General features: G+C 44.1%; 2 protein-coding genes across 2 annotated transcripts in view; one reads left to right on the top strand and one right to left on the bottom strand.

Moving 5' to 3' along the window:
* The window catches only part of NOXO1 (NADPH oxidase organizer 1), a 44159-nt gene that overhangs the window by 3314 nt on the left and 19092 nt on the right, over window positions 1–21753 (top strand). The gene's annotated exons all lie outside the window — the stretch shown is intronic.
* On the bottom strand, window positions 9183–11818 carry GFER (growth factor, augmenter of liver regeneration). The gene is made up of 3 exons (XM_067534265.1): window positions 11609–11818; window positions 10968–11179; window positions 9183–9500 (listed from the first exon to the last, which is right to left on the bottom strand). The coding sequence occupies exons 1-3, from the start codon at window positions 11816–11818 to the stop codon at window positions 9338–9340; spliced, it is 585 nt and encodes a 194-aa protein (XP_067390366.1). The 3' UTR covers window positions 9183–9337.

Genomic DNA, 21753 nt, shown 5'->3' with positions numbered 1-21753 from the left:
GAAGTTGGTAACACTGTGAAAGATTAGGCAGGTCTTCTCCCAGTGATGGAGATTAAATTATTGGCCCATTGATAGCCTACTCATCCATAGTGCTCCAAGACCTGATTCATTTTTGTGCATGAGCCCAGCACCTGGAGTCCCTGCTTTGAAATTAAGATAGGGGAAGGACATGTCAAAATTAACTCCAGAGACTTGGCTAATTAATCTTTCAGTTGGCCCGATGCAGATTTTCATGGCTGCAGTAAACTAAATTTAGGGAATGGGATAAAAACACTCAGCAGCAATTGTTTTGCACTGGGATAAAATGCTTTCAGAGAGGAAAATACATCATAAAATGCGTGATCAGGCCTGATGTGGGTATAAACTAGACCAAATGTTCTAAAGAGCTTGGAATCGGCAATCTTTCACTCGTTTCTTAGAGGATTTTAGGAATTCAGAAGGTTACTTGTCTATAATACAAGACATTGATTATATAATTACTGCAGGCATCCCAAAGCCCCCATTTCCCACTGTGTCTGGGGGCCTGTATGCACTTGTTCTTGTCAGTCCATAGTTATCCATTTAGTCTTGCATCAATAAAGAATTGTGATTTTCTTTTATTGATGGGTGCCAAATACATGCTCGTGTCCACTGGGCTGCATTCTGCTCTTAGCTATTATGTAGCTTTCATTGAAGCAAGTGATCGTTACTCCTGTGTCACTGTGGGCTGGTCTACGCTAGAAAATTAATCAACCAGCTCTGTTGCTCAGGGGTGTGAAAAAGCCACACTCCTGAGTGACGTAGTTAACTGACCTAAGTCCGCGTGTGGACAGTGCTAGGCTGATAGAAAAATTCTCCCATTGATCTAGCTACAACCTCCCAGAGGTGGATTTACTACAGTGATGGGAGAATCGCCCCCCCATCGCTATAAGAAGTGTCGCTAAGTGCTACTGTGGCAGCATTCTAAGTGCTACCGTCGCATTCCGTGTGGACACAGCCCGAGAAGGGGATCGTTATCGTTTCTATCGCTGTAACTGCTCTGACTGTAAGTTCACACGGCTGTGCATGCAAGCTCCTTTGCTTCTGAAGCAGGGCGCTCAGTAGGCAGCTCTGTTTGATAGTGGTGTGGTGCGCTTGGTGTAGGTATCCCAGGGTACCATGTGCTGCTTCTCGGCTCTATGCGTTCTGGAAAACGTTTGTGGCAGATCGTGAGGTTCCACCCGGAGGAATTGTGGGACTTGGGTCAAACTCCCATGATCCCAGAAACCCTCGAGCTCTTGTTGGCAGATGCCAACACCTGGAGATATTCAGATATCACCGACTGGGAGGGGGAGGGGGCCTTAGAAGAAACAAACTAGAGGGAGGTTTGGGCAATAGCACAGCTGCCACACTGAACTTATCCATATTAATACAATCCATTTACCTCCTGGGCCAGATTTCATCATGGGTGTAAAGTCCATTGACTTCAGCTAAACTACATCAGGCTGAACTTGACCTGCTCTGATAAAGCAGATGGCGATAGTGATAGAGCATGTTCTTGGTTTATTACTCGACTGGCACATGCAACTGCAATACTTTGCCCTTCAGCAACTAAACATGTTGTTTATGATCATGCTGCTCTGAAGTGCTTTGCTTGGCACCCATCAGCGTCTGAACAAAATTGCCTCATACAATTAGCCTCTGGGAAGATAGACAAGAACAAATGGAATTTTTTCAGAGGGTGCCTGGGAATCCAGGATGCACAGTACCAGAGTTAATGGATTACTCCACTGCCAATACCTCAGCATGCTGTTACTCTACATCTACATAGTGCTTTCCACCCTGGAGCACCCCAAAGTTACCTTAAGGCTACTTATATAATGTTCACTCATCCACTGCTGAAATGCAGCCACCTCTGGGGTGGAACTCAGCAGCCATTCAATAAACAGAAAACACAAGATATTCTTGTAAAAGGAGGGGAAGTGGAGAGTAACTTCTCTAATGGAAATTGTCAGGGGAATCTTAGGGATGCAGAATGCAATTAACCAACATGGTATTTGACCTAGACAGATGGATTCACAAAACCCCAAGACTGGTGGGGGGAAAAAAAAAAAAAAGAAAGAAATGCCAGGGAATTTTATAATGACCACAGAGGTGCAATCCCGTCCAGTGAACATAGTGTTTGTTCCTTCACTAAAGGTTTCATAACACAAAATATTTTGTTTTTCCCCCACAAAATGGATTTTCCAGACCTTTAATCTAGGTTGGCATGACGCCAGGGCAGAATGTTGGTAGGTCAAGAAAGAGCCCAGATACCTCTCAATGAATCGGATGAAAGGGAAGGAGGATCCCTAGCTGAATTCCAAACAGACTCTATTAAACCTCGGGCAGCAAGTCACATTCTGTAGAAAGCCAGTTGCTTTCTGCACTGGTCACTTGCTACCTGTTCAGTGCCCCAGCTAAGCAGGGATGGTAATGAGAACAGAGATGGACAGCTACAAGGACATGGGGTAGATTCACGGAAGACTGAGCAGTGATCTGACATGTGTAGCTACTACAGCGCTCATCTGAGCTACAGTGAACCATTAGGAACCCTTGAAGAGGCGCACTCGCAGCTGATTTGGTTTTGTATTTCTCTGTGTTGCCTGAGAAGACAAGAGCTGTCAGGCGAGGTCTGCAAAAACACAGAAATGTGTGATGAGGATGAGCTCCGTAGCTACACTTTGAAAATGGGGATTTGTCTTTTGTTTTTTAAATGATCATGCACTCTGAATACTAAAGGAATCCCTGGAGTTCAAAGGAAAATTTCAACTTGATATGAAAGGAGATTTGTGGAGCCTATTTTGTATTACAGTAACACTGAATTCAAGACCCCAATGTGCTAGATGCTGTATGTACATATAGTAAAACAGTCACTCTCCCAAAGAGCTTGCAGTCTAAACAGGTAAGGCAGACAAAGGGTGGGAGAAAGAGAGAATTCTCCAAGTTACAGATGGGGAACTGAGGACCAGAGAGACTAATGACTTACCCAAGGTTACTGAGGGAATCTGACAGTGCTAGGAATTGAACCTAGATCTTCTTGGGGCCAGTGCTATGCCTTACCCACAATGCCAGCCTTCTCCCCTACCTTATGATGTCATTTAAGCTTGTCCAAAGTGAGTGTAAACCATACCCAGTCAAAATTCTCCATTTATTCATACCCCTGTAGTGTTTCACACCACATGTAAATGAGAAAGGCAGAGATAAGCTGGGCCCTGTCTAAATCTAGCTGAGAGTCAAAAAGGGGAAGTGCCCATTGTCACGGTCCAGTACTTGAGCTTTACAAAATCTAGTTCAGTGACTTAACGAAAGTGAGAAACAGGCTCTGAAGGTGGCTGGGTGGGATGTCTGACTTTTTTTGTTTTTTAAAAGGTGGGGGTGTTAATTTAACACTGTCATTTGCTCTGTCTCACACCCATGCAAACTCAAAGAGAGGTTCTTCCACACACAGCAAGTTGTGATCACTGCTCCTGGCTGACCAAGAATGGTATACGTCCTATTATTTTTGTTACCGGCCTCTCACCCACCCGTTATATCTTGTCATTAGACTGCAAGCTCTCCAGGGCTTTTTCTGTTTGTACAGCACTCAGCACAGGCAGGCCTGACTTGTTTGAGGTTTCTCCATGTTACTGCAATGTATTATTTTAAATACATATGTAATGAACTTCCTGCTGGAAAGGAGCAGTAAAGCTACAGTTCTTGTTGAGACCTCAGCACTGTTTGCTGGTGCAAAGACAGCAAAACAGTGAGAGTTGATCAATTATTCGTATTGCTCAGATGAGCTCCTGTTTGCAGCATAAGGGCCCAATTCAGCCCTGGGCTAGGCCGTCTTCAGGAAAAGTTAGGTGGCACCAATTGGAGAGGAAGCATGAGAGCCAGGGAACATGCTGATTCAATTGATCTCCTATGCAGCTTCTGCCATTGGGTGGGGCATCTGGGAAGCAGTCCATAATTTAAAGCAGGTAGCCTGCTGCAGGTTACCTAAGGGAGGAAGCAGGGCAGCCTTCAACCACAGGTGGGAGGTGCTGACAACACACAAGGTAGGGACCATTAACTCCAACATTGATTTAGACTGTAAGCTCTTTAGGGCAGGAATTGTCTAGGAAATGTGGTATAGTGGCTGAAGCACTAGACTGGGACTCAAGCAATCTGAGTTCTGTTCCTTACTCTATCAATAGCCTGTTGAGTGACCTTGGGCAAGTCACTGCACCCTGCTTTGCCTCAGTTTCCCCCTCTGTACAATGGTAATGCAGTTTGAGAACTGATGCTTAGAGCTATTAATGTTTTTACAGAATCTAGCACAATTTGCACTGCAGCAAAAACAGAGATGCCTGAGAATAATCCTTTAACTGAGAAAATGATCACTATAAAATGAGCAGATGAGGAAAGTGCTTTTAAAATAGCTTTTCCAGCCCCTTATTTGCCAGATGCTTAGGGATCAGAGGCTGGGTGTTGCAACATACTGGGAATAACTACCAGGAAGAGAGCACGCTGGAAATATCCACCAGCATCTGGACAGTGTTTGACTGTGATCCTGAGTGCAGATTTCAACTACAAGCAGAGGAATCCTCCTCTCTCTTCTGTCTCTAAAAGGGCGCCATGGAAGGAACAGCACCCACGACAGGTAGCCACAGAACAAGGGTTAAAATCAACATGCCATTGGCTTGAAGAGTAACAAATGAGCAAAATTCTCTCCCGCTACCCACAGATAGGAGACTAGTAGAAGGAAGAAACTCATGGGGGGCCTTGGACAGTTTGCTCCTGTGATCTAAAAGCATGAGAAAGAAATGGGGAAGTCAAGGAAATATATGCTCTATTGCCCTCCAGTGGCTAGTTGGCTGAGATGCAAAAGAACCCTTCTGCAGAACTGATACAAAGCTCAACATTACTCTGTAGCTGAGATCCTAAAGGGAAAAGGGGGCAGACCAGGCAGTGCTATATGGGCAAATGTGATGCTGTTTCACTCACAAGGGGAAAAACACTGGGTCCAACAGAGCTTTGCATGGATGGACTGCTGTAACATCAAGGAAAAGCAAACACTTGTGCCAGCACACTGCACAGAAATAATGCCGCACGGACAGAGCACCTTTCCGCATTGGGGAACACAGCAACTCACTGGCCATCAGAACAGAACCCAGGAGTCCTGCCTACCAGGCCCTGATCTAATCACTACCACTTTTCCATGGGCAGTCTTTCGTGCTGCGTACCCAGGTGGACTCTCTGACAACTCTTGGTGCTGTAGAAGCTTCTTATTCACTAAGCACTAGAGACCAAGGTGTGCTGGGTGGATTGTCACATGCCAAAGGGAGAAAGAACGGTTTCAAAGCTTGGCATACAAAATACTGGTGGCTGCTGTTTGCTGTTGCTTATCTTTGTTACTGGAAACTTTAAGAGTAATCATAAAAATGGAGAGTTGATGGCTTAAATGCTTCATAATAGAATATAAGCATGGGTTCAAATTTGACTTAGGTTGTTAGCAAGCAACAGGGCTAAGCCTATTAGCTGCTTGGTAATTGACATAAAATGAGTCAGAGTTTTCATTCCCCATGGACACTGCCCACATCATAACTACGCTGTTGGCAGTCTCCATAGAAGTGCTGGGTATTAGATATCCATGGAGACAGAGCATGTCCTTTCACTCCTACAAGCAGACCCTCCACATCAACACACAGTGGAGAGGGGGAGCTTCCGTTGCCATTCCCTGTGCTGCCGGCAAAAAAGAAGTGTAGGGCTAGGAAACCAGCACTAATATTTAAAAAAAAAAAAAAAAAGTTGCACAACCCGCCCTCCCCCCAAAAACAGCATAGTCATAGTCTGCAGCAGTCAGTATAAGACAGATATCGTGAAATTTCAGCAGGGAAGAGGAGATTCCTTACATTTGCTGATACAGGTTTAAAGGGGAAACAAAAATCAATAGGCTGAACAATCCCCAGGGCACTGATTGTAAAGACTATTTATACCTAATACATTGTGCAGGAACAGTTAATCTTTGGAAAAATCTTAGACACTGCCCTTCCCAATGCTTCACTCAGCATCCTCACAGGTTACTTGCCAGCAATGGGAGAAACAGCTACCTTATGAGTCAGATTCTTCCCTTGTTGCGCTGTTCTGCAGATCACCACAAGTGAGAGTGCAAACTGGCCAATGAAAGCAGCAAGTTCTTTGTGATGCTAAATGCTGATCAAGGAGCAGTGTTGGAATTATGCCTCAGGTGCTCATTGACTAGTCCTGGCCGCTCCTTACCCTAGTTCACCACATAATGGGAGGTCATATTAAAGGGATATGCAGCCTCCCTTATTCTGGCAACAGCATGGGGAGCTTACAGTCATCTGACAGCTTGCATGTAGTTGACATGAATATCCCCTTTAAATGGGCTACTTGCCAAAATGGATGAAAACTCTGGGCACCTGTCTGCTTGAGTTCTAGCACACTTCAGCTGTTTCCTGGTACAGTTACAGGTCTGATCCCGAGATGTGTGTTGAATCCACAACTTGTCTCCCACTGAGTCAGTGAAAGTAGCCAGCAATCATCCCTTAGCTGCATTAGAGCAAAAAATGACAGGACCTGTCAATTTTTGCCTTAATTCAGCCCCTTTCACTGAAGGGAATCATAGCACTTTACTGGCATTAATGATACCTCCAAATAACCCCGTGGAGTGGGTTTCATTCCATCTCCTGACCTGCATCTGTATTTCCATCTGAGAAACAGTAAATCTGTTCTTTTCATAAAGCCCCATGGAGTGGAGAAGTAATTTGTCCTGTTGTTCTGAGATCAGTAGCAAACAGATATGAATACAGATTCTTAGAACTAAATTCATCATATGCATTAAAAGATTAAAAAGTAATGCTTTTTTCCTCCATACATGACTCAAAACATCCTAAAGAAATTACACAAATAAGATCAAAACGTTAGATGTGATCTGCAATGGGGAGAGGGGGGAACTCCATGATGGAAAATCAGGAAATTAGGCCTAAGAAATACATAGCATACCAAAGCAGTCCTGTAAGGAAAGAAAGAGAACACCAGCTTTTATTGTTACCAGATGACCGCTCAGCACAGTTACAATCTGCCCTATTAACATATTAGTAGCCAGAATTCGCTGAAGGCTAAATGCCATAGGGAGGTGTTCATTAAGAATATTGACTTAAGCGCTGTTTTGAGGTCTGTAGAGGGACATAAGTGGTCTGTAGGTCTTGTGCTGATCCTGTGAACAGGAATGAATTTCACACTATTGTAAATATTTAATTCCAAGATAGATATTTGAAATGCATTGGTTCCAAGGAGCTGAATATACACCAAGCCACTTTTAATGAGCTTTTTTTAATAATCTGAATCATATCCTGAAGTCCCAATTCAGTTAAATCATAAAAATTATATGAAATCCAGCTTTAGTTTAATTAGAATGAAAGGTTACACAAAGGATCAATATTGTAGTGGGATAAAATACACTGCCTGCTGAATACAACTAATTGAGAAAAACACATCATGGTATTGTTTTAGCGGATCTGGCTTGAAAGGGTATGAGGGTCAGAAATCATCTGAACACTTTATCTAAGTTTTAACTGCTTACCTGATCTCCGAGGAGCCCTTGGTACCAGGGTCTCTGGATCAGATGTTTGCCAATAGAAGGTATTAGCACAGTGTTCACTTATAGTGATACCACCCATTACAATTTTCATGCCACCCCCATCTACTTCCATAAATCACTGCTTATGTCAAAGTAGCTCATGAGATGACAGCACCTACGATGCTCACTAAAAACCCCCCAAACAATTTTAATGCATAAGCAGAAAAGAGACCCAGAAGATGTTCAAAACATGACTAAGGTCACGTGACCATTTGGTACCCAGAAATCTTTACAAGCCTAAGGAAAAAAGATTGCATACTATCTTTAATATCTTGCAATAATTCTAAATATTTAAGTTTGTCTACATAGGCATAGCCCAACAAAGCAACTTAAGTATTTTAAACAGCCTGTTTTTATTTCATTTTCATCTGAAATTCTCAAATATATACATACATGCCCCTCAAGATATACTGAATCAGTAGTGCAGACCTAGAGGCTCCAAAACACAGTATGGAATTTGATCAGTTACTAGGTGTGAATTTCATCCTCTGCACCATGTTAAATTTACAGTGCAGGTCTTAAGTATTACTTAAGATTAACACAAGACAAGTAAGATTCAAATGCTGTTCAAATCTTAAAGCAGAGGGCCTGCCCAATGGAGAATTTCACCCTAGGAGCATACCATCAGCCCAGCCCAGTCTGCAATTACCTATCAAGGATTTCAGAACAGAGGAGTATTTTACTAATCCTATATGTAAAACACATCTGAATTGGTTTCATTACAAACAGATATCAGTCTTTCACACATCATTGCAAACACTTCTACAAACAACAAAAGTTCACAGTGGAAATGAAAAATAAATACGTACTTTAAAAGCAGGTGGTTCAATGGCAATTCTCACATCATGCTCCCAATGAGGCCAAACAATTGGCAATCAAATCACAAGATGTTTAAAATTCAGCTAATTAATTTGTGCCATTCATTCCACTGGAGGTTTTTGTCCTTCTTTTATTTTCCTTCCTGCAATGTCCTCTTGCAAGTTTAGACAAAGGAACATACAAAATGAGGCTATTTATCATGGCTGGAATGAAAGATTTGGAGTCCATGATTTTTAACATTTTAAATAAAATCTCCCTGCCTTGAGGCCTTGTAGCAACTGAGTGGGAGGTAGGTGAAATAATAGTTAAACTGCATTAGCAGACAACAGCTCATAGGCTTTGGAAGAAGAGATCAAGGACAATGTGGTAGGCACAGAATAGAGCAGACTTATGGATTTGTAGTGGAGCTGCCAGCTGTTAGACCAGCAGAAGTGGCTGAAGTAACACATAAGAGGAAAGGCACTGCCTAAAACTTGAAGGCAATGTTTGTGGATAAACAAATGTAGAAGGGGAGAAGCCTAGGACTATGCAAAAAATGAAAGGAACAGCAGCCACAAAGTGCCCCTAAAACTATAGAAATGGAGACTTTTTCTTACTGTGAATTGTTCCAGTGACTGTGAATTGTCCCAAGTTTCTGACAGTTCCTGTGGCAAATGTATGGCTCCAGTCCCAGCAGCAACATGACCACATATTAGTTACCCCCAAAAACAATATTCTGTTGAGAGGACATCTCTGAGTTGCCTTTTATAACAGGAGACACTTTTATTTCCACAAGTCATGTCAACTCCATACACAAACTATTTACTTGCATCTCCTTGTACTGAGTTCACATCAGGGATGATTCTTATGCAATTAGAATTGGTCTGATTTCCTGTGGAATCTCTAATCTACAAATTAATCACAGGAACCATCTTTCCAACCATCTCGCCAGCGTTCATCCACTTGGGAACAGTCGAATTCAGACTTCCCCAACTTCCTGTTGACATCGTTATGAAGCAGGCATAGCCACTGGGATAAATTATTCCGGCTGCTGGCATCAGGTTGATTTGTGCGTAATCTACAGAGGGAAGAGGAATCAAATGCTGTTAATTTCTTTACAGGCACTGATTTTACTCTCCAAAGCAGGTGTGTGGTCCGCAGATAGCCAGAGCCTCCCTCAACCTGTATTTTGAGATGTTTCACAGAGACAAAGCTGAGCGCTCTGAGATCTGTATTTACTGCAGGCTGCACCTCCACATTAAAGATGAGGCTACAATTGGCTTGGCTGCATGTGAGTTCAGTGCAGTCCTGAAGCTCCTTTCTTGTCCTTTATCAGTGACATCCTTGGTTGGGGAAAAAATTGGATGTCTATCAAAACAGTTTATCCATGGCAAAAAGTATCCAGGCTCATAAAAAATTTGAATTGAGAGAACCTCTTGGCATATTAAGTAAACAGGTATGAGCATCTTTTCTATGTTGGGCTCCATCAAGGTGTTTTAGTCACTAACAAGCTCTCAAATACAAAACCATTTTTTCTGCACTAGATAATTCCATTTGTGGGTAATGAACTGGCTTGGGTGTACAGAAGGCGAAGCTCCGCCCTCTAGCGGACAACCTATACATCAGCCTCACTCATATATTCAGCCATTCCTTCTACTGTCTGAACTAGTGTAGCCAATTCTTTCAGTCACTGAGGCAAGGCTGTTTTTCGGAAGCTCAAAATCGTTGATTGTTTCCCCAATGTGACACGGGCTGGCTAGCAACCACAGAATCTGCATTATGCAGCCGCTACTCATGATAAACTGGTACCTGCTCCAAAGCAGTGAAAATATCATTGCTTTTAAGATCCGTTTGCTCTTGTGAAAGACAATAGGATTTTTCACCTCCACATAACATATGAAGCTCTGTACTGACTCGTTAGTCACCTGTTGAAAGAAGCATGCAAACACTTCTATAAACTTCTTCATGCAGTTCACTCTCCTGCTAGGGGACAATATTGATTTAATAGCAGAGATTCTTAGGTCTGCTTTCTGGATGACACACCTTTTCTAGAACCTCACTGTTGACAATAACAAGACTTAAATGATTACCAAACAGCATGGCCCATTTAGTTGCTACTCATTGGCCTCTGGTGAGACTGCCAACCCACAGTCAATTACAGTAGTGTTTTTTGTGATGTAGACACCTGTCCACTGAAAGCTTTACTAAGACTAAACAGGGCGCCAAATAGCTGAATGCTGATAACACTATCATTACCAATCTGAGCCAGACTGGAACCAGCAAACAAACAAAACCCTTTTCAGTAGTTCTTGGAGCTACTGTGCTCTCTGACAGCAGTAGAGTATTTGTCCTCTGAATGTGTATGTCCTGTGTCCTTATTTATGATTTATTCAATCATAAAACATTTTTGAAGCACAAAATACAGTACAGAATAGGTATAAAGATACCAACTACTGGAAAAGTTGATTTGCAAACCAGACCATTAGAGTCCAACATTTTAGGTTGATCTCTTACCTGTAGATGTATCTATTTTTAAAAGGCTCACCTTTCCCTCAGATCTTCTGCACATTCTTCACAAGGGAAAAACTTGGAAAATAAGTTAATGAACTGTGTCATTTCTTGCCGCTGGGCATTGCTGGGGTGATCTGGGTAATATGCTGCCATAGTGTGAAGGAAAGACCACGTGTTTCTCCCAAGTTCTTCTCTGTCCAGAGGACAATCTGGAGGCTTCTCCTTCTCCTCTTCAACATACACTTCCTGCCTCAGGAAAAACAAGAGGATTAACACGTGCACATTTGCAGTGGGAATAGAAAAATTAACATCACCTTCCACTAACCCCCTAGGCTTTGTGTTTCTCGAGCACCTTCAATCCAACGCCCACACAGCTATTAGCTAATTAAACCTTCAGTGAGGTGGACAACTATGATTACTCTCCTTGACGGATGGCGCAGGGAGGTTAAATAACTTGCCTAAGGTCTCATACTCATTCTGCCCATCAACCATGGCCTGTGAAGAGAGGGGTTGTGGGGGGCCCCTCTCCTTCGTACCCCCCCCCCCAGCCATTGTCTGAGGCGAGAGGGGTCATTCCCAGGGGGCCCGTTGCAGGGGGGGGATTCCTGAAGGGGGCCATCCTCCCCCTGGGGGCTCGCTGGCGCTCAGTCTGCCCTCTCCCAGCCTCTCCCTCACCCCGCTCAGCGAGGCCGTCTGCTTCCGTTGCTCCCGGATCCAGCTCCTGAAATCCGTGCAGGCCCGGCACGGCTTCTTCCTGGGCTGCTCCTCCGCCCCGCCGCCCGGCGGCCCGGGCAGGGGGAAGGGGAAAGAACCGCTCCCGGGGCCGGCGGGAGCCGGCTCTCCTCTGCGCTCGCTGGGCGCCGCCATCTTGGAACCGCAATGCATGTTGGGCCGGGTGCGGCCTTCGTCCCCATCCCCAGCCCGCTCTGTGAGGCTGGGCCGGCGGCCATGGCAGGTGGGGGGGAGAGATGCCCCTGAGCGAAGGGTGGGGATGGGGGGAGGAGGAAGGAGCGAAGATGAAAGGGAGGAAGAGGAGGAGAAAAAGAAGAAGAGGCAGGAAAGGAGAAGAAGGAAACAGAAAAGGAAAAAAAGTAGGAGAAAATTTCCCTGGGCGGGGAGGGGTTCCCTTTTTCTGTGGTAACACCCTAGCGCTCTGTGCCCCCTTCCCTTCCCTTCTCCTCCCCTCCCCGGGGCTTGGCCCACCCGAGAGAAGCCGCTACAGAGAGTGAAAACTGAAATGTAAACCTGAAGCGGCAGGCCGGGCCCCGTGCCATGGGAGCCTCGCGCCCCGATCCTTCACACACCCGCTTGTCCTGCTGCAATCGGGCGGAGGGGGGGCTGCTCAGATGTTTAAAGCTGAGCATGAGCGTACGTATTTGCCTAAGTGTCCGTTCCGGGCCCCTCCCGACTTAGGGAGGAAAAAATAGATAAATTCACTGAGCTGCGCTAAAGACTGTTCGGAATAAGCGTGAGGGGGCACGCACGTTTGGAATCGGCTGTTACACAGAGTAGGCTTCCCCCACCACTTAGCGCCTTAGAAATATAGACCATCATCAGAAGCTTGTTGACATTGATATAAAAGGGTCAAAAAAAGAGCTAGATAAGTTCATGGAGGATAGGCCCATCAATGGCTCTTAGCCAGGATGGGCAGGGATGCAAAACCATGCTCTGAAGTGTCCCTAGCCTCTGTATGCCAGAAGCTGGGAATGAGCAAGAGGGTTTGATGATTACCAGTTCTGTTCGTTTCCACTGAAGCACCTGGCATTGACCACTGTCGGAAGACAGGATACTGGGCTAGATGAACCATTGGTCAGACCCACTATGGCCATTCTTATGTTCAGTGGAAAAATTCCCAGAGTCTTCCATGGGCTTCACATCTGGCCCATAGACAGAACTGATTTTTAAGAGGATAAAAAAATCCACAGAGGCCTACACAGATTTGTCAGTAGTGGAAATCTGAGCTGTAAAGACTGACTTTGAATAAAATCCTTGCAGCCATTTCTGAATTTGCCAAAGATGAAAATCATAAAAAAATGTTCATTTACAAAATTCTGATTATCCAAGTTTTAGATGGGGCTATCCAAAATGGCTGAAGTTTGAAATTTGGTTTGGATGTGATGCTTACTGAGCATCAAGCCTTTGCTTGGTTTAGAAAATAAAATTGTTTTGAGCATGAACAATACAGAATAACCATGTAAATGCATGTTTGTAGTTAGCAGGGAGAGCCCCATGTTTAATATTTTTAACAAAAATGTTACAGTCCCCCATGTTCTCAAACACTTAACTGGGGCTAAAGGTGATATCATTATTCCATTCCCCATTAACTGATCTGAGATGCTGGCATTGCTGAGTAAAGGGAACAAAAAGATGGAAAACACAACTTAAGGTCATACTCCTGTAAACATTTATTAACATCAAACATGCTGACATCAGTGGGTTTACAGAATATTTAAAGTCTTGATTTGGCAAAACTTGTCAAAATTTTTGCCATGATTTGTGAACTTGTTGCCATGACCAGCCTAAGGTCCTAGTCTTAGCAGCTGCATAATCATAGGGTTCTTCCCCTGAAAATTCAGTTGGGGGATGAGATATCTGAGTTAGAAGTGAAAATAGGAAGCTTCTTGAGAGAATAAAGACATTTCAGACACATGTACACATGTGGTTACTTGTATTATTTTTAATTATATTGCACCAGGTTCAATTAGTATTGTATTTGAATCATAATAGCATCAGTCTTATTTCTAATGGCATCTCCATGAACTAGACACAAGAACCATCCTTCCAGCCCTCTCTCCAGCGTTCATCCATCTGGGAGCAGTCAAACTGGGGCTTGCCCAACATCTTGTTCACGTCGTTATGGAGCAGGCACATCCATTTTGTTAGCTCCTTCCTGCTGCTGGTGTCCGGCTTTTTTGTGCTTAAGCTGCAGAAGTGGAAAAGAATCGAAACACTGTTTACTCCAGTCCAGAATCACTGATTTCACTTTCCAAAAAGGAGTGGCCAAAGTCCCTGCAGAGTTTACAGAGGCCACCCGCATCTTCAATACAGAAGTTGTTCTTGCAGAAAGTATAGGTCTCAGGATGTCATGCTTCGTCTTGATCTGAGCAACCTCAGCTCATCAAGGTGAAACACACTGCAGATTCTTGTCTCCTCTATAGGCCATATCTTAATAACTTATAACTTTCAATACTGATGAGATATCTGCAATCTATTCCATTTTATAGCCCTTCAGGCCTCTGGCAAGTTACTGATGCTACCCAAGTTGGGCAAAGTTTGGATGCCCCGGTCCAAACTGCTTTGCCTCTGCAAAAACCATCACATTTTTGAGGCTCACTAATATTTTAAAATATCCCCACTGATCAGCCCTTTACAGGAGAAAACCTGTTGGCAGATTTAACAACATTTAAGTGATGTTGTTTGTTTTGTGTACTTGTTAAGCAAGGACTAGGCCTTCATCTACGTTTAGAGAGCATCTAGCTCATTTTGAGTGCTACTGTAATCATAATAACAATAGTAACATAATACAATTCCCATTGTATGTAATGAATAGGCTCCAGTTTACAGTATGTGTAACTCTGCCCTCTAGATGAGGGAATGTATACCAGGCGTGCTCAAATGTTTACCTGCTTTCTGCTGGTTAGGCTTGCGGAACTGATTATTTTACTTGCTGGATAGAGGTTTCTGGAAGTTGAAAGTCATTGGTACTGTTTCCCAGCATGACACAGGCTTACTGGTACCCAGAGTATCTGTAAAAAGCTCTCACAGACTGTGATAAACTGGAACCCTCTCAAAAGCACGGCTGGAGCAGCGGTCTCAGATTTATTATCGCTTCTGAGCAACAAGGTTCCCCACCTCCATTTCCCAGATATGAAGACCAGGTTCTAATCTCTTTTGGAAAGGAGGCTGTGCTGCCTCAGGAGTTGCGTGTTACTCGTGGTATTTGTCTTATGATGCATTCAAACAGAGAATATGTCATTTGGGAATGGTGAAAAGGCATCTGCACCCCTGGGAAACAGGTTGATTTGCAGCCTGCATTAACAAAGACCTGTGTCTGAAGCCAACTTCCTGCATATAGATTGTCTTGATGCATGTCTGTATGCAGGGGTGCACTGGTTTAACTGAAGGTGTGATTTGTAAACCAATTTAAATGTAAACCAGTGCAAGAGGAGGTTTAAGCTAAACTGAAATAAGAATATCCATATAAAGGCCAGTATTGGTTTAGTTAAACTGGTGCATGTTTGTGAGCAGACTAGGCCTTATTCAACAAAGACTCACCTGTTCCTTAGATTTTTTGCACACTTTACACAAGGATAAAACTTGCTAAGTAAGTGAATGAACTGAGCCATCTCATGTTGCTGAGTATTGCTGGGATGATCCGGGTAATATGCTGCCATGGTGTGAAGGAAAGCCCATGTGTTTCGCCCCAGTTCTTCTGTATTGAGTGGACAGTTTGAAGGTTGCATTTTCTTCTTAACCTGGGGTCAGGAAAGCCAAAGGGTTTGCAAGCACATTAAGACTGTGGTAGAACAGCCCTTTCCACTTAGCTTGCATGTAAATCAGCTTGTTCAGCCTAGCACCATATTGAAGGGAACAAACAAGGACATTTAAACTCTCGAACAGTATGGATTGATGAGAGAGAGCCTCAGGCCTGGTCTACACCTAAAACTTAGGTCGACCTAGTTACATCGCCCAGATCTGTGGAAAAAAATCACACACCCTGTGCAACCTAATTAGGTTGACCTCACCCCCATTGTAGGCGCAGCTAGGGTGATGGAAAAATTCTTTCATCGACCTAGCTATCACCTCTCAAGGGGGTGGATTATCTACAATGATGGGAGAAACCCCTTCCTGCAGCAGTAGAAAGCATCTGCACTACAGCGCTACAGAAGGACAGTTACTGTGCTGCTATGCTGTGGCCATGTTTTAACATTCCAAAGCTCTTGACGAGCACTCTGAAGACAAAGAAAAATACTTGTAGGATGGAGAACCCTCATTAAAATGCATTGGTTAGTGAGCTTGTTTGGAGTATTACAATTGGAAACACAAGAATTTTTCTCCCTAGAGGAGAGGAGGAAAAGTTGTCCAGGAGTGAATGTGGAGCCTGCAAACAGTACTACAAGGATGGTTAATGATCTCAGGGTTTGTGTCTGACTCAGCCTTAGTTAGGTTAACTGTAAAGATAAGAGCCCCTGGGAGGGTCTGCCGATAAAGTCAAATTAATCTGGCAGTTTTTGAGGACACATCTGAAATGTACCAGGAGGAAAGGGAAGGGAATGGGGGCGGGAAGTAAAGAAAAAGGTTAGTGGCCATTTGGTGGGGTGGGGTGGGGTTTGGAAGTCATACACAATCTCAGAAGGATTTGCATTGGTCATCAGACATGCTTGAGGTTAGCAAGGTGTGACTTCTAGAGATGCAATTGCTATATAAGTAGTCTATGCTTCCCGTGTTTGCACTGACTGATGAAAGCTGCCCCTTTTGAATCTTACAGACACTGAACATCGGTAGAAGCATGGCATTCTATCTCTGGGTATGGAACGCCTACCTTTGTGCCATATGGGGCCCAGTCCTCCATTGCCACCCACCCATAATCCCCACCAACCACTCCTTTGGGCTAATCCCTGCCCTGCATCATCTTTTCCCCCTGTATCCCCATTATCTCTTCCTTGGGAGGCTGACCTTCCCCAGCCATTCCTGTAGGGGAAATGGTCCTCCTTCCATCAATTGTTCCTGGGGGACCATTTCTGATCCCCCTTCAACCATCCCTAGAGGATGACAAGAGAACTCCCCGACCCCTTTCTCAGCCCTGCCCAGACCTCCCCGCTCCTGTTACCCTTACCCTGGCCACTGAACCTGAACCCCTCTTCTTCTGGTGCTTCTTGCCCTTCGAGCCTTGGCAGACTGGGCAGGCTTTCCTCTTGGACCTGTTCTTGGCTGCAACAAATGGGGCTCCCCCCAGGAGACCAAACAGAGCTCCCTCCTCTGGGGCAAGCCAGCTGGAAGAAGCTGATCTTCCTTTCTTCTTGTGGGGTGCAGTCAGCTTAGATCCACCGGGCATGCTGGGCTGGGTGCTACTGCTAGGGACAGCAGGATCAGTGGGACTAGAAGAAGGTGAAGGTGCGGAAGTCTCCAAGGAAGGAGAAGGCAGTTTCTTCCCTTGCTTGTTCTTTTTCCAGTAAAACACCAGCATTAGGTGTCTCTTTTTCCTGGTCTTGGCCTGTGCTAAAGGCTTGGTCTGTTGTGGCGGTGCCATGAAAGAGGGATTTTAAACACAAGATGAGTCCTTCACCTCTGACGCTGCTATTTAGAGTGTGAAAGAAGTATCCATCTTCCCCCTTCACATCAGACAGTCAAAGAGAACGATACCAGACGTTTGTTCTGGACAGGTACACCTCAGTTTATAATCTCCCTAGGACTGGGCTGTTACTGGACCAGCACAACTGAAGTCCCTGTTAGAGTGGGTGGGAGTTAATTGTATAGACTTGGTGTGAGTCCTACACAGATCTGAGCCCTTAGCCATGGATGCTGTGACATCCCAGGGTAGAATATGATGAGAGCACCACATGGAGCCTGGTGACATCACAATGCCTCTTTGGGATTGGTGGTTGCTTTTTGGCATGAACTGGTGAGCCAGGCGGGAGATGGAAGGTGCTGTTTGGGTGGATACAGCTTTGTCTCTCCTAATCTATTCCTGGCTCTGCCACTAACTCACTCGATGACTTTAGGGGAGTCACGTCACCTCTCAGTGCCCCCATCTGTAGAACCAGCATAATTATTGGGAATTGTGTTGTATAAACGATGTTAGATTAGCTCCTGTAACCTTCAACCCCAGAGAAGTGGTTCCCCATTTTACCAATGGGGAAGCTGAGGACAGATGAAATGAGTCATTCTCACAGTGAGTAAGCACCAGAGCTAGGACTTGAACCCAGAAGTCTTGACTTACAGTCCCCTGCTTTAACCACTGTCTACATTCTTTTCCCTCTTGGCGAGCAGGTATAGGTTGTGTTTCCCTGAGGAACGTCACTGCAGGAAACTCTTAGCTAGTCCTACAGAAATACTAATGGACAACGGAGCACACTGTACTATAAAACTATTTAGTCTTGGTATCCCATCACCTAACTGCCCTTCCTAACCTCCGCTAACAGAGGACACAGCTGGGTAGAACACTAGGAAAAACATTACAAGATAGGACCAATTTATTAGTGTGTGTGTTGATCTGCTCAAAGTCTAATGGAGATCCCAGCACTAGAGTGCATAGGAGTAGGATAAAGAAACATTAGGAAAATTCTGCACTAGTTCAGGAGGTTTTGTTCAAAGACCCAAGAGAATTTTACAAAACCTTTTCTCCCTGTTGGCCAAAATCCTTGCTGCTCTCATTTCAAGACAGTTGAAACAACAATAAATACCAGGTGAAGAAACAAAGTCTGTCTGCAGAGTCTCTTAATACAAGTCAAGTAGTACAGAACCATTCACCTTCTCTTGGGGCCTGATCCAAAGCCCATTGCAAAGACTCTTTGACTTCAATAGACTTTGGGTCCAACTTTTGGTTGGTCGGGGAAGCCTATTTCAAAGGGTGAAGCCGGTTTCAAACATAAGACATGTATTTGAAAAGTCAGCCACTGGAGGGCAGTGTAATTGTCTTTAACCCTTTCAAGGGGTTGTGTGTAATGACCTGAGATATGGGCCTCATCCCACTGGGGGGAATGGAGGCCTTAATCCTGAGATGAGGAGTGTCACATGTTGCTTATAGGTGCTTGTCCCTGGACAGAACCTGGGGTCTGACTTGGAGTGAAGCGCTGTCTTTTATTGTGATTCGAGCTAACTTCTTCTGCAGTAGAAATGGTATTTCATCCAGTCGGGGTGCCTGCCTCCCAAGTGGAATAGTCTCCGTGGAGTCCTCTGTGAACTGCCCTCCTCATTCATAGAACCCCTGGAATTTTATTTATGGATGGTCATCTCAACTGCGCTCATCGCTTCAGCCTCTGTGTCTTTTATAAGAGCTTCTCTAGCTGACCTCAGAGGAATATCACTGCAGGCAGCTACATAACAGCATTCTGGGATGCGTCTTTGCTCCCTTTTCTTCTCCACCTTCTACTCCTCTAGCATGAGCCTCCTCTATTTCCCTTTCATATCGTTTTGGCATGAGACCCTTCGCCTCCATTGCCGCCCTCACCATCTGGAAACAGCCTTCCTGTACTCCTCCATCTCGTCCTTCTTCCAGCTCATTTCTTATCTCAGCCGAAAATATCTTTCTCTCCCTCCTTTCCCCCCCTGCACTCTTGCCTAAGCTTCTAAATTTCCTTCTGCATATGAACTCTGCAAAGTATTTTGGGAGGAGCAATTTGTCTGAGAGCTGCTTTGCAACATGAAGTTTCCTTTAGAGTGTTTTTCCTCTGATACTTTGCATGGTGCTAAATATCTAGTAACATTTCCAGTAGGCAGTGAGGCCATCCTCAGAAAGAAGGTCTGGAGACTCCTCTTTGATAAGCATTCCAAACGTCACAGTTTGGTTGGCCCTTACCTGGATTCACAAAATGCTTTAGGCCTGATTTTTTTTTAAAGGGGTCTTCACCCGTTCCCTCTTTATGTGGGTGCGGTTTTGTGGGGAAATGTATTTGACCACCAATGAGGAAATACACTTGTTACTTGTCGTTCCTGGTTAAAATTAGGTGCTGCTGGTGTGTTTTTTATTTGTTTTGTTTTTCGTCCAGGATCTAGATACACAGTGATTAGTGTGTTAGTGGAAAAGGGTTGACCAGAGGGGGATTTCCCAGAAAATTTTACAGTTGAGTATTACAGTAGCTAAAACAGGAGGAGATGCCTGGAGGCCAAAGTGATGTCAGTAGTGCATAGTTAATATCCAGTATGGTCATCTGTCTACTTCCTGGTCTTGGATTTTTTTAGACAAGAGTGGGGACACATGAATATGACTGCTTTAAAAACAAAACCTGCTGCTTTAGAGAGACGGGCATGGAAGATAGGATGTAGCAAAACTGTCCATTGGGGGAGCAAGTGCTTTGTGCTACTCCAGAGTGCCTCTTTTTGGTCAGCAAAAGAACAGCATAAGCTGACTGGTCTGTGCAATGTGGGATCTAGAGACTGGCCAAGAGTGCAAAGGGGGAAATCGAGAGATCTTCACAACTCCAGAGGGAGCCAGGAGACCCATATTACCGCCAAGGGAAAAGGAGCCTCTTTAATTCAGTCAAAAAATAAAAATATAAACTTTTACCTTTTTCCACATAAGCGAAAGAATGTGGCCTAGTGGAAAGAGCAGTGGACTAGCCACCAGGACTCCTGGATTCCAGTCCCAGCTCTGCCACTGACCCACTTCATGACCTTGGGCAGGTCAGTTAAACTTTATGAGTCAAATTCTGTCTTCATTTACAGGCTCCTTTTTGTTCCAGTGACTTAGTGGGGTCTACAGAGTGCAGGTCAGGGCAGAATTTTGCCTTCAATTTCCCACTTGTTGAATAGAGATAATAATACTGAGCTACCTCACATAGGGTGCTGTGCAGATTAAGTAATGAATGAAAAGCTGGAAGGAAATGAGTTATAGAAATGCAAAGGGTATTAGTTACTTATTAACAACAATACAATTACTGATGAATACTAATATATAATAGTGATTACTATTATCTTGTGTTTATATAGTGACTTTTAAAAAATTATTTTCCCCCATCCCTCCTCCCTCTGTTTCTCTCCATTTCATTCACTCCCTTTTGCGCCCATGTGCTGACTTTGAAGTTTTACTTGGTAACACATTAAAATGGCCCTTCTTTACAAGTCCCTTTTCAGATCTTTTTAGCAATGATTTTCTGTACTGCAGCCAGCTGGGGGTTCTGCAACTGTAGTGCTGTCTGACCTTCCAGCCAAGCAAAACTGTACATCTCTAATCTCCAGTTGTTTCATTTTCCCTGTTGTGGGGTTTTTTTTTATAATTTTTTGTTTGTTTTTGTTGCTATTGAACAAGGTGTCATATCCTTATCAGGACTTTGGGACAACCAATCATGATTAAGTTTGCAGATGACACAAAAATTAGTGGAGTGGTAAATAATGACCAGAACAGGTCACTGATACAGAGTGATCAGGATCCTTTGGTAAGCTGGATGCAAGCAATCAGTATGCATTTTAATACAGCTAAATGTATATATCTAGGAACAAAGAACATAAGTCATACTTACAGGATGGGGGACTCTATCCTGGGAAGCAGTGAGTCTGAAAAAGATTTGGGGTGTGTATGTGGATAATCAGCTGAACAGGAGCTCCCAGTGCAATGCTGTAGCCAAAAGAGGCTAATGCAATCCTTGGATGCTGTAAACAGGGGAATCTCAAGTAGGAGCAGAGAGGTTATTTTACCTCTGTATTTGGCGCTAATGTGACCAGTGTTAAAATATTGTGCCCAAGTCTGGTGCCCACAATTCAAGAAGGATGTTGATAAACTGGAGAGGGTTCAGAGAAGAGCCACAGGAATGATTAGGAAACATGCCTTATAGAGATAAACTCAACAAGCTCAATCTACTTAGTTTAACAGAGAGAAGGCTGGGGGGTGCTTCATTACAGTCTGTAAGTACCTAGATGGGGAACAAATATGGGGCTCTTCAGTCTAGCAGAGAAAGGTCTAACATGATCCAATGGCTGGAAGTTGAAGCTAGACAAGTTCAGAATGGAAATAAAGTGTAAACTTTTAACAGTCCAGTAATTAATCATTGAACAGTTTGCCAAGAGTCGTGGTGGATTCTCCATCGCTGACAATTTTAAAATCAAGATTGGATGTTTTTCTAAAAGATCTGTCTAGGAATTATTTAGAGGACGTTCTTTGGCCT

The sequence above is a fragment of the Emydura macquarii genome, unplaced genomic scaffold (assembly GCF_026122565.2).
Source record: "Emydura macquarii macquarii isolate MOO-44397 ecotype Brisbane River unplaced genomic scaffold, CSIRO-AGI_Emac_v2 contig_3390, whole genome shotgun sequence".
NCBI classification, from domain to species: Eukaryota; Metazoa; Chordata; order Testudines; family Chelidae; genus Emydura; species Emydura macquarii.
The sequence above is the reverse complement of the archived record's forward strand: the minus strand, read 5'-3'. Positions and strand labels throughout refer to the sequence as shown.